Genomic DNA, 12,924 nt, shown 5'->3' on the forward strand with positions numbered 1-12,924 from the left:
TGGCAACTAGAGCTCCAGCCATCATATGCGTATTTCAGTCAGTGAGATAGAGGGACAAAGAAGCAAAGGTCAAAAAACAGCTACCTTTTAAGTAAAGTTCTCAGCAGCTGCCAAATGATAATGATGTTTACATCTTATTCTCCAGGACTTAGACACATGATCACCATCTTGCTATAAATTGAGTCTTGGACAACCAGACTGTATTTTGTGAGGCTTTGTGCCCAGTTCCAAATCAAGACTTCAATTACTAAGAAAAAAGGGGATGGATATTTGGGGACAGCAGCAGGATCTGCTGCACATCAAACTGCCAAGGCCAACTTCAAATTGTGACCTCTTAGTGGCGTTAAGTAACATGCTTAATCCTGAAAACTTGCTCCTAGAATCTGGGAGAAGAGATTCCCATTTCAAATACTGCAGACAAAAGAAGGTGGCAAGTGACTCCTCCCATGGCCTGTTCATGGAAGAGGTTGGAAGGGACTGGGGATTACAGTAGACCTAGGGTGGACAAGTCGGTCCTCCCAAAGTGGCCCAGAAAAGCAGCCCCGAGACCACGGTCCTGCTACTGAAAAGAAAGGCTAGAGATGAGATGAAGAAGTATAGGAGAGGGCTGTTTCTTTATCAGTGGAGAACCAACTAGTTGAAAGTTGAAATAATTAGCTAGGCTTTACTATAGAAACCAACATTCTCAATTATATAGATATATAGGTGAGAATTTGGAAAACATGTCAGCCATGGTTCTGTCATCCATACACCACTTTTGGAATATTTCTTTCTGGTCTTTTATTTCCCTGTGAGAGAGACTTTTTGTTTGCTTTTGCTTTAAGCATATTTACTGTAAAAACAAAGGTTCTCAGAAAAATACCATATGATATCACTCATATGTGGAATCTTAAAAAAAAAACAAAACACAAATGAACTTATTTACAAAACAGAAACAGACCCACAGACATAGAAAACAAACTTATAGTTGGGTAAGGGGTGTGGGAAAGGGGTGGGAAAAGATACATTGGGAGTTCAAGATTTGCAGATACAAACTACTATACATAAAATAAATAAATGAGTTTCTTCTGTATAGCACAGGGAACTATATTCAGTATCTTCTAGTAACCCATAATGAAAAAGAATCTGAAAAGGAATATATGTATGTATATGTGTGACTGAAATATTATGCTGTACACCAGAAATTGACACAACATTGTAAACTGACTAAACTTCAATAAAAATTTTATTTTAATTTTTGAAAAAAAAAGGCTTTCTTTATGGCTTGAGTTTATATTCTAGGGTAGGGTGACCACAGGTAAGCTACTTAACACCACTTTGCTCACTTTTCTCATCTATAAATGGGAAGAAATAATCATGAGGACAATAACACCTATCTCATAGAGCTATTTTGAGGATTAAATGAGATAATTCACATAATGAGCTAAGAACAGCTTATATAAGCTTTTACTATTTGCATATAGAACTTTACTGGTTACATAAAATTCCAACCAGTGAACATCTCATCATAACCATGCCCCTATTACTGAACACTTGACTAATTCTCACTTTGGGGCTATTATAAAGTTTGAAATATTTTAATGCATTTATCTCTTTTACATTTAGGATTATTACTTAAAGTAATATCTTCAGAGTCTTCAGATAGATTTTAGAACACTCTTGTTATTTCTCCTTTGATTTTTTATTTTTAACTTTTCAGTTTTATTAAGTAGAATTCTTACAATTTGACTGCATATAAATATATTACATGTAAATACATATACACAATATACTTTTTAAATTTACATATATGTTCTGTTCATTGTTTCTAAGAACGTTTACAGCTTGGGTTTTTAAACTTACATGGTTATTAAAGGAATAAAGCCAAGCACAGAATAAGAATTAATTCAAAAAGATACATATACCTTGCTATTAACAATAACATCCTTTATAATTGCCCAGATATGGAAGCATCCCAAATGCACATCAATAGATGAATGAGTAAAGAAGATACTATATATATATATATAGAGAGAGAGAGTACAAGTCACCCATAAGAAAGAAGGATATTTTGCCATTTGCAGCCCTTCATTCACTTTTGTTTTTCTTTTCACTTCAAAAACCAGAGTTTTATAATTGGCATAAACATTTCCATTGCATCAAAAACAACAAAATACCTAGAAATAAACTTAACCAAGAAGGTTACCTATACTCCAAAAACTGTGAATATTGAAGACAATACAAAGAAATGGAAAGATATCTTGTGCTCTTGGATTGGAAGAATCAACATTATCAAAATGGCCAGAGTACCCAAAGCAATCTACAGATCCAATGCAACCCCTGTCAAAATACTCAAATTTTCCCCAGAGCTAGAACAAACAATTTTATTTACACTGAGCTATGGGTGCATGAGTATTCATTATATTGTTACCTAATGTAATTCTCTTTTAGGATGCCTAAAATGTTTCATTTAAAACCTATACTCAATGAAAAAGAATTAGATAGACATTTAGTAATCTATACAAAAGTGACAAAGAAGTCATTGTTAATTCTGCTATTAAAGTGAGAAAAATCTTCCCTGAAACTGCTGTGCTGAAGCAAACACACAAAGAAGAGGCAGACACCTGAGGAACATCCACTGTTCCAGCTCCCAGCTGCTCAAGACTTCCCAGCCCAAGCATAACAGTTAGGAAGCCTTTGAGATGACACAAAAACCTGGGTCTTGAAAGGACTGAAACTGCATGAGAAATTCTGAATAAAAACTATCAGCTGAGTCATTCCAAACTCAAAAAGTTAATAAATAAATAAATAAATAATAAAGTCAGAAAAATAACTTACAAAAGAATTTACGTAAGAGCTGACTAAAAGACAAATACGGGGTTTAGGGCAGCACTCCAACCACTGCCACCTGCTGGCTTATCACTCACCAGTGCTCACACTCTCCCTATGCCAGCTAAAAGTTACACTCAAGGTTTCTAAAACATTCCTTGCATTTCCCTGATCTCTCTTTATTTGATTCATTTTTCTTCTCCTGCAACACATTCTCATCTCCACCTCAACGTGCCAAAATCCTACCAATTTTCAAGGCTTGATTCAATCTTTTCAAAATTGTGGACTCCATAGTGTGCTGTAATAATATGAATAAGCTGTGTTCACATGGCATCACCAGTCACAAAAACTCTCATTGGGTATGATCATAGAGGTTCTCTCAGCTCATCCGCCGAACAGTTCTGAGGTAAGGGAAGTGTTTGACCCGGAGTGCTGCAAACCTGTTTGGATCACTTGCTAAGCAGCTCACAGAGCATTAGAAAGGAGCAGTTTTAAAGCACTTTCATATCTATTGGCTGATTTCACCCTAATGATAATCTATCTCCTTGTTGATATGTGCATGGCATCCATTTCTGCTATGTTCTCTTTTCACTGTTCTGTCTTTTGATTTTACTTTTTCACCTGGGGTATGGATACCTAGAGGCTTATTAACTTCATGACTATAAGCATTCTAAATGCCTTTTTTTTTTTTTTGTGATAACAGATCAATTTTAATTCTAGCACCGGAAGCTATACAAGGGTAAGCCTTGTAGACTTCATGGGACTGTTGTACATGTTCAGTAAAGTGACAACTGTGCAATACCACTCAGTATCTCAAAATTAGGAACATATTTTTGAATTGTTTAAACACAATCCACAGAATTAAAAACAGAAGCCATCCATAGTTATAGTAATTGTCAATTAAAAGGTTTATCACTGACTACTTGCTAGAACAGCCAAAATCCAGTAGGGAACATCTGACTCCAACTTGGCGAACAGCTTAGGTTCCAAAACTGATTCATCCCTAATAAAAGAAAGCCCTTAAAAAAGAATGTGTCTGTGTATATAGATATATTTTTTAAAGGAATCATGTATCTTTGAAGCAGCCTTCGTGTTTCCTTTAAATCTGTCTTGAAATGACCATAGGATGAGCTTCAGGGAAAGGATTAACCAGCTTCTTGGTCTAAGGCTACCATGGCAATCATTTGTCTAAGGCTAGAAAGGTACCAGCATGACATAAACCGTTAAGGAGAGGAGAAGTCGAGGGCTTTTCCTGGCAGTTGGTAGCTAAAATTCAAAGGATTCTTAGAAAATGACACAATGGCAGCCTTTCTTGTCTTTTTCTTTCCGTGTTGGTTCTGGTGAAGGAGGACATTCCTGGTCTTGAAATTTCCTTATAACCCTGGACAAGTTCATGGAAAGCTTGATCTACATTCATCCTAATCTTTGCTGATGCCTCCATGTATGTTACCTTAAGCTGTCATGCTAACTGCTGTCCTTCTTCCTGTGTTACCCATCTTTGATGATCCAGATCTGCTTTATTACCAATTAAAGTCATTGGAAACTCATCACGATCCTTTACTCTGAGAATCTGTCTTTGAAACTTACAGAGTTCTTCAAAACTGCCTCTATCTGTGACTGAAAAGACCAACAGGAAACCTTCTCCAGTTCTCATATACTGTTCTCTCATAACTCCAAACTCCTCTTGTCCTGCTGTATTTAGAATATCTAGCCGGGCTGCCCGGTCATCAATCACGTACTGCTTTGTGTAGGAGTCCTCAATGGTTGGATCATAATCCGTTACAAAATAGGACTGGATGAACTGGATGGTGAGCGCCGACTTGCCCACGCCGCCCCCGCTGACCACCACGAGCCTGGTGCTTCTCTTGGCCAGAGACGTCCTGCCAGCCGGCCGCGGCCACGGGGACGCCACCGAGCCCAGCCCGGCCACGCCGAGCCACCGCCCGCCCTAGGCCTGGCTCCGGGGACTTGCGCGGACGGCGGGCTGCGGGTGAGCGGCCGGAGAGGGTCCCGGGCGCCGGGAGCTGCCGGGAGAACCGGTCCGGGCAGCAGCGCGGCGCCTCGGCTGGCCGGGTCCCACCCGAGGCTCGGAGAACCTGGGTGACAGCAGAGACCAGGGGCGGCCGCAGCCAGGGGTCGCGCTCCTCCTCACGTCTCCTCAGCGCCTGCGGAACACAGCCTCCAGCGCCGCTACCCTAAGTGCTTATTTCTGTGGCTTTACTTGGTGGTGACGATGAAAAGCAAAATGCAATCCTGAGATGCCCAATTCAACCAGTACCTGGTTTTTAAAATTTCAAAGCTGTTTCCTTCCCAAAAAACGCTGACCTGGAGAGCTATGTCAGCAGTACAGGCCAACACCTTCACTTCAGAAGCCATGCTTCAGACACCCTCTCCCATCCAGCATTCCTCAGAGAGGGTCATTTCAGCACCAGCCAGGACCTCACCTCACCTACGTGTATACACACACCTACTTGCAAACTACTGCCTGGCTAGTGATGGAGACTGCAGGGCTAAGGAGGGCCTTTGGCTTCTCATGTGCAAGACAGGATGAGTTTCTTTCTCAGGGTGTGCTGCAGCCAGACGTAGTACCTCTTCTTAGCAGACACTCTGCTGTTCCAATCATACACCTTGCTGTTGAGTTCTATGTGGAGTTCCAGGAGTGAGCATTTTCTGGAGGGAACGAGAAAGGCAAAAATTAATGTCATGCAAATATCAACAAAGAGACAGAATATCATTAGGGTGAAATCAGCCAATAGACATGAAAGTGCTTTGAAACTGTTCCTTTCTTAAAAACTCTACGACCCTCTTAGCAAGTGATCCAAACAGGTTTGCAGCGCTCTGGCCCAATGACCACAGTCCTTTCCTGCAAGGGGCAACTGAGTTTTATTCTGGGTACACACTAACAAAACGATAAGCCACCTGGATGGTCTATGTAAATGCAAGATGGACATAAAAGGCCAATAGTACCGCTGGCCCATGGCGTCTCTCCCTCGGAAGGCTGAGTCGCTCCTGCTCTAGCCCTCCCCTTACTGCTGAGCCATCACTGAGGAGGCTGGGGGTCCCAGGCCCTGAGATTTATTACTGGAGTCCCCAAAGCTGCAACAGAATACATTTCCCGGGTGACTCAGAAACAGTCTCAGTTGTAATTAGGGGGTGGCTGAAAAAGGACTGCTGATCTTACATTTGAGGTACAGTGAGGCTTAAATGGAAACCAGGTCACCAGTGTTTCCTTTAGAAAAGTATTCTTGCCAATAAACATCAGAAATGTCAAAAACAAAGATTCGCAGATGTGAATAGTCAGGTACCACTTTTCACCTACAAAACTGTCAAGACTTGGGGAAATAAAAGGGCACTCAGTATCAGTGTGAATTCAGGGATGCAGACACTCTCATACAAAGCTGGTATAAGGGTCCTAGAGGACAATCTGATAAGATGTATCAAAGGCTTTAAAAATGCTTGTCCCTTGAAACAGTCATTCTAATTCTGGGAATTTTCCCTTCAAGAAGACAATTAAGAATAAGCCCAAATGCTGAGTTTCAAAGATGTTGAACACTTTCTTTTCTGTGAAAGCAAAACACTGCCCAACGACTGAAGACTGGCCAAGTCAATTATGCGATATCCGTATTAGGAACTACTCTGCAGACATTAAAGTGATGCTGTAGAAATGTGACTACTGACCTGTAAAAACATATGTGATCTACTGGTACACAAACTAAAAGCAGGTTATAAAGTAATAGTAGACAGTCATTCCACCTTGGCTTAAAAAGCATACTTATATATGATTGTATGGGCCTCCAAAAAAGATCTGGAAGGCAATATACTGAGATTTGGTTAACAGCAGTTGGTTTCAATTAGCAGGATTATAACTGCTTGTTATTTTCTGCTTTCAGCATCTGTATTTCATGGTGTTTTTTTTTTTTTTCCAGTAAGGAATATGTACTGCTTTTGTAATAAGAAAAAAATAATTAATTAAACATTTCTTAATTTTGAAGAAAACTATCCAAACCACAAGCTGACTAATAAGTGACCTTCTGAAGCACAAAGCATTCATGAGCCGTGCGGGGTCTGTATCATACTCCTAAGGCAACCCCAACAGGGACTGAAAAATCCCTCTTCCTCCCTGAAGAGAAGGGCATCAAACGTGGCACGGTGGTACCTCCATCTCAGTAGCAGAGAACAAACAACACGCGCAAGGACCCGCCACCGCCGGGTGCGAGGACCTGCCACCACCCAGGTGCTCACCTTTCTCTCCCCAGTTTCTCACAGAGGCACTGCAGGTACAGTGACGAGGAGCTGGAGGGCCGTTTGAGCAGGGACACGTCCGCTTTGCACAGGCTCCAGAAGAAGTCAGCTTCTCGGTGAATGGTGCAGGCCCCAGGCTGCCTGGCCTTGGATTCTACGTCTTTCACTGATGGCCCATCCACCTCCAGGAAGCTGCTGTCCTCCAGCTGACCCTCTGACACCACATAGTTCTGAATAAAAAAGATCTTTGGCTTCCCTAAGAGAGAGGGGCATACATCTCCCATGAACAGCCTTCGGATATGATCCAAAGGGAATCCTGAGTGAGTCTCATCCACACCAAACACGCTCTGGGAGCCCCCTCTGCTCACCAGAACACACACAAAGCTGTCATAGTCTTGGTGCTGGGGCATCCGGGCCACCTTGTGAAGAACCTTGATGATATCGTCCACACTCAGATACAAGAAAGACTGGACTTCATAGCCCAGGGAAGTGAAGGTGTCCCGAAGAATGCCTGGGAAAAACAAACAAATATGAATGATGACACAGGAGTAAGAAAAGCTCAAGAGACACTGGGTAGCAATGCTAAACATGGTCTGTGTCTGCTTTTCTGTCATATTTTGAGGCTGAAGGACCTGAGAACAGGGCAGGAGGGATATGTTAACCGGAAACATGAATTATGTGACTTTCATGACCCAGGCTCCCAGTTATGATCTGTCCCCTGCTAAACACTTTCCCTGCCTGAGGCCACCACCACACCTGGCCACAGGCACAGACTGGGCCTACCTCTAGTCTAAATGATCAAAGAGAAAAAAAAAAAAACTTTCTCCTCAACCAAAACAAAGTTGGGGATTGTTCAAAAGGCTCTTGTAAACTGACTATACTTCAATTTAAAAAAAAAAAAAGTTAAAGAAGAAAAAAAAAGGGCTCTTTCTTGAAATAACACAAGTTCACAGAAATGGGTGCATTTGCACAGTACAGATCCAAACCTAGATCCAATAGGTGGCAGAAAAGGTGGCCCAGGTTATGAGTTTCCTCACCTCCACTTGCTGTGGGCTGATTTGAGGTCCCTGGATCTAAGCTGGAACCATTCCCAGACTCTCCAGTTCTCCTCATGACCTGCTTCCCAGTGTAGCTTCTGACTGAGCAGGGGGAGCCCTTGGCCAAGATCCCTCTACAGTGATTCCTAAGATTCTTCTAGTTTCCAGGAATCCTGGATTGACTGCCTTGAGAAGCAGTGCAAGTCAGTGGAAAAAGCAGACTTCATGTCAGACAAGCCTGCCTTCTAATGCTGACCTCACCATAGCCACGGGCTGCATGGTTTTAAGGAACTGGGTCTCCCTAGCTTTAAATGGAAGTGATAAAATCTACCTTATGAGAATGCTGTGAGGATTAAATGAGATAATACAAATAAAGCTCCTGGTGTGCAATAAAAATTAGTCCTTATCCCTTTTAAGAAATCTTTTTTCCATCTTCTAGAAGTTTCTATGACCTTGGAACCCTAGAAATCCTACGCAATCCACTTCTTTCCCATCTGCTCAGTCTGCCTTCATTGGTGAAGTAAACACAGGATCATTTCGTCTTTCTAATAGCAAAGACAGACATCTTTCTCTTCCTCATTCAAGAATTCCACATCCTTTTGAGCTAACCATTAAGTTTCTGTTCCTTGTCTGAGGGGTGCCTCCAGTTCTTAGTTCATTTTGGAGGCATAAAAACTGTTCTGTCATAAGCCCAGAATCTCCTAATTCAGGTTGTCACCCAAACTATTAGCCATGCCTCTGGATCTGTTTCCGTGACTACGTACCCACTTCTCTTCCTCCCCTGAGGTCTGGTCTTCCTGAAGTCTACGGCTGCATTCACCCCAAACCAAACAACACGACAGTAGTCAGAATGGATATAACTTCCAACAAGGAACAGAGGGGCCCCATCTCATACAGTCCAGTCATCACACAAAGGGGTCATGGGGAGATAAATAACCGAAGGTACACGTAACTGTTTACTACAAATTCTCAATTCTTGACACTAAATGGGAACAATATGAAGTATGGATAGTCACAAATAATTCAGAAACTCACAGCTTCAAATCAATAATTTCAACTGTCTTGTCTTTGCAAACTTTAGTAATAAACTATAAAAGTGAAAGTAAGCAATCATAATTTCTCTTCTGGGCTCTTGGCAGGAAAAAGACAAAAAGTTGGAAAAGAAACACAGCCTTGGGTAAACAAAAAGCTGGAATAAGCAGCCACTGGACAAATAAGAGCTGGCTTGAGTGCTCTTCATTTAATTTGCCTGGCCTATGAGCTGTGCCTGGACACGTTCACATAAAGTCTTATAGAACTTTCCACTCAGGAGACCCACATCCTGCCAGATATGGTGGTTTCTAGTAAGTCCATGACTCTTTGACACTCCTCCCTTAAAAAGACAGACTGTAATCCCCTCCCCTTGAATGTGGATTACACTTGGTAACTTGTTTCTAATGAATGGAACGTGGCAGAAGAGATATTCCATGACTTCCAAGGTTAGATCACTGTGGAACAGCTCACTGTGGGGGAAGCCAGCTGCCACATCTTGAGAACTCTCAATATAGTTCCCCAATGCCATAAAGGTCCCCAGTGCCAGTGGAGAGACCCACGTGTATAAGAACTTAGGTCTCTGAATGACTGAAAAATTGTGCTAAACACTGGAATTTGACACAACATTGTAAAATGATTATAAATCAATAAAAAATGTTAAAAAAAAAAAAAAAAAGAACTTAGGTCTCGCCTCAACTTCCCCTCCATAGGAGTGAGCCACCTGAGAAGCTCCTCCAATCTTAATCAAGCCTTCAGATGATCCCAGGTTATTTCTGACCACAATCTCCCAGGAGACTCAGGGCCAGAACAGCCTGGCTAAGCCACTCCTAAATTCCAGATCCACAAAAACTGTGAGAGATATAAAGACATTAGTATTATTGTTTTAAGCTACTACTTTTTGGAGTGATTTGCACACATTATTAGATAAATAATTCACCAGGTAAGTCATCAAAAGGGAATGATAATAACTATTAACTAAGATTGAAGTTAGGCTACTTTTCTCCATCTGCCTGGCCCACAGGTAAGAGTGGAAAAAAATGAGTTATATATATCATGTAATAATGAAGAGATATAAAAATAAAGCTCCTGATATTCTTAAAATCCTATGATAACTATTATCAGGAAATGAGGGTTGCCAATAACCTATTAAATACCTCACTTGTCCTCGAACACCCTCAGAGCGGCAGAAAAGGAGTCAGTACTGCCCGGTAGGCATGGCCTCTGAGGGTGTAGACAAGGATTCAGTACCAGGTTCTGTGCACAGGATGAAACACAGGGCTGTACCCTGAGAGAACCTGGAAGGGGAGCCCAGTTCCATCCCACTGCTTTATTCCAAACTCGTCATGGTGAATTCCCTCCTCTAGGGGGCAGAAGCAAACAGAGAAACACCAGACAAAGCTCTTTTGTTTACTGATTATCTCAGACTGGCTCACTTCCCTCAAAACCCTCTTATCACTGATAGATTTCCTCCCTAGTCAAAGTCCTTGATATCTCCCTTTCCCTGCCGATATGCAGGGGTCTGGACGGAACACCTGCTGTCCTGTGCCTTAATCTCTTTCTTTAACTGGGCTCCCCGAAGGTTCTGGCTGGAGCAGCTGCTGTCTGTCACAAGGCAGTCAGCAGGCAGTTGCATGAAGCAGGGTAAAAGAGAAACAGTCTTGCAATCACAAGATCTGAGTTTCAGTCCTGGCTCCTCCACCCACCTGCTGGTCTGAACCTTGCCTGGTCCTGAGAGAAGGCTAACCTATGCCATCAGGGTGGCTAATCCAAGGTCTAGGACAGAAAGTCCAGACCTAGTAGAACAGGAGGGAAGAGGCTATAAAGCTGGAGGTGAAGCCAAAAGCCATACAGGTCCCCAATGCCAAGTATAAGGCCAATAAGAACACCGCATCTGGATGGGCCTCAGACCAAGAGGGGGGCATCCCTTAAATATCCCTGTGGCAACACAGTCACTCAACAGACACAACCTGAAGCCATCACGGCTGGCATTTCCCATTAATATTCACATCTTTCTCTATCAGATGGTGAAGACTGATGCTAGCTGGCATGTGCAATGTTCTTTCTTGGGCCACTAAGAACATGGATGTAGCCCAGACTGATTTATAGGACCAAGGGGTGGTGACAGTGCGACTTTGAACCAATTACATTTGTAGTTTATTCATCTATAAAACAGAATTAATACTAAGGCCTATACCATGTCCTTCAGAAGGTGGCTATGAGGATCCACTGAGATTTCTGTAAAGATGCTTTGCCAACTGTGAGTGCTCATTCCAACAGAAGATATTGATTTCAAAGAAAATAAAGGCAGGCACATCACCACAAGCCATGGAGCCTGCGATGCCTCCCTCGCATGGAATCCACCTGCTTAGAACCCAGAGGGAGGGCTCTATGGTCTAAACCAAACAGGGCTCAGAGAGGCCAGGTTCTGTGTCCACATATCTACAGTAACCTCCTTGTCCTCACTTGCAAATAGGGGGAGAAAAACTTGGGTGCTGAGTTTGGAAAATAAAATTTCAATGAACTGCAGAAGTCCTACTTCTCCTTCTGCCCGCCCTGGAAACCCCACTCCCGACCCAGCCCTGTCTCTGTAAAATTCTGTTGTTTTTCAATTAACTTCCTCACATGATGAGGGGCTTCTTCTGGCCTTGCAGTTAGTACGGGGTTGTTAGTAAAGGGCTGGGGTCAGCACTACCTATAGGTTTGGGGGCTACTGAGATGAAATTCAAAATTTCAGATACAGTAAAATGACCCCACTCGTTTAGAATGTGTTCTGATCAAAAATGAGCTCACATTTACCTTGACACTCTCTACAAAAAGGGATTCATTAAATAAACGTACAGAATAAATAAGAAAGAGGAATGTTTCATCGGTCTATTTACAATTGAGTTACCTCTAATAAGCCCAGCTCAAATTACTATAAAGTACATGAATGGAACACAAGTAGGCAGGCTATTTCTAGTGGAAAGGGGAGTTTTGAGGTCAAACATGATTGAGAAATACACAGTTGACAAGACTTAACCATGTTTCGTAGAAGGAAGACTGCTCGGAAACTTTAAGGCCAGCGTGCCTTGCAAATCTCCCAAAGAGGAAGAAATTATTCAGCACTTCTCAAATTCACTTGACCCCAAAACTCATGTTTTAGAAAGTTCCTCTACCAGTGTGACAGAAACACTGTGATAATGGGATACAGATGAGGTACATGATGTAGTTCCTGTCCTTCAAGGAGCCCATAATCTTGTTGGAGAAGCAAAGCATATAAATGTGGACAAAACAATGGTTGACGCATTACCTAGAACAGTGGGGTTTTAGGTAAAGTAGGCAGATCAGAGATGGTGTGGTCTGAGACATCTGGAGATGAGATTGTGGGAAAGGAGTAATTAAGCGGGGGTCCCAGGTGGGAGATGATGGTGAACAAAGACAGCAGTCGGGGAGGAAGTGGGTGGTGGGATCAGCCTTGTATAAATCTGACCTTCCATTTGTTCAGATACACCAGCCAAGGGGTTTTACTGTTTGAAATTACAGACTACTTTTTAAATGTCTTTTTTTTAAAAGCACAAATGATCACGATTAATTCCTTCTTTTCTTAGGAGATAACAATATCAATAATAAACATGTTAAGTGCATGTCAAGAGAGGCCCCTGTGGTCGCTCTGGCAGCTAGAAGTCCTCTGCTTTTCCACATATGCACCACTCCTTACCCACAATTTCAGAATCCCAAAAGCTCTGAAAAACTTAGGTTCTTCCCCCGACTCATTTTGTGGCAAAACCTTCCCTAAACTGATCAGAGACTGTTTTCAGTCTTTTTT

The 12,924-nt window shown here is 42.2% G+C and overlaps 1 protein-coding gene and 1 pseudogene across 14 annotated transcripts in view; both read right to left on the reverse strand.

Annotated features, from left to right (window-relative positions):
• Positions 1-3,487: 3,487 nt before the first annotated feature.
• On the reverse strand, positions 3,488-4,507 carry LOC102514334 (annotated as a pseudogene).
• The window catches only part of CFLAR (CASP8 and FADD like apoptosis regulator), a 43,907-nt gene continuing 34,470 nt past the window's right edge, over positions 3,488-12,924 (reverse strand). For all 14 annotated transcript variants that reach the window (XM_014563699.2, XM_032480082.1, XM_032480077.1 and 11 more), the window contains 2 exons: positions 7,051-7,561; positions 3,488-5,478 (listed from right to left, as the gene is read on the reverse strand). In XM_014563699.2, the coding sequence (XP_014419185.1) occupies positions 5,340-5,478; positions 7,051-7,561 (650 nt within the window). In that variant the 3' untranslated portion in view covers positions 3,488-5,339. The remainder of the gene's footprint in view (positions 5,479-7,050; positions 7,562-12,924) is intronic.

This window comes from Camelus ferus, chromosome 5 (genome assembly GCF_009834535.1).
Source record: "Camelus ferus isolate YT-003-E chromosome 5, BCGSAC_Cfer_1.0, whole genome shotgun sequence".
NCBI classification, from domain to species: domain Eukaryota; kingdom Metazoa; phylum Chordata; class Mammalia; order Artiodactyla; family Camelidae; genus Camelus; species Camelus ferus.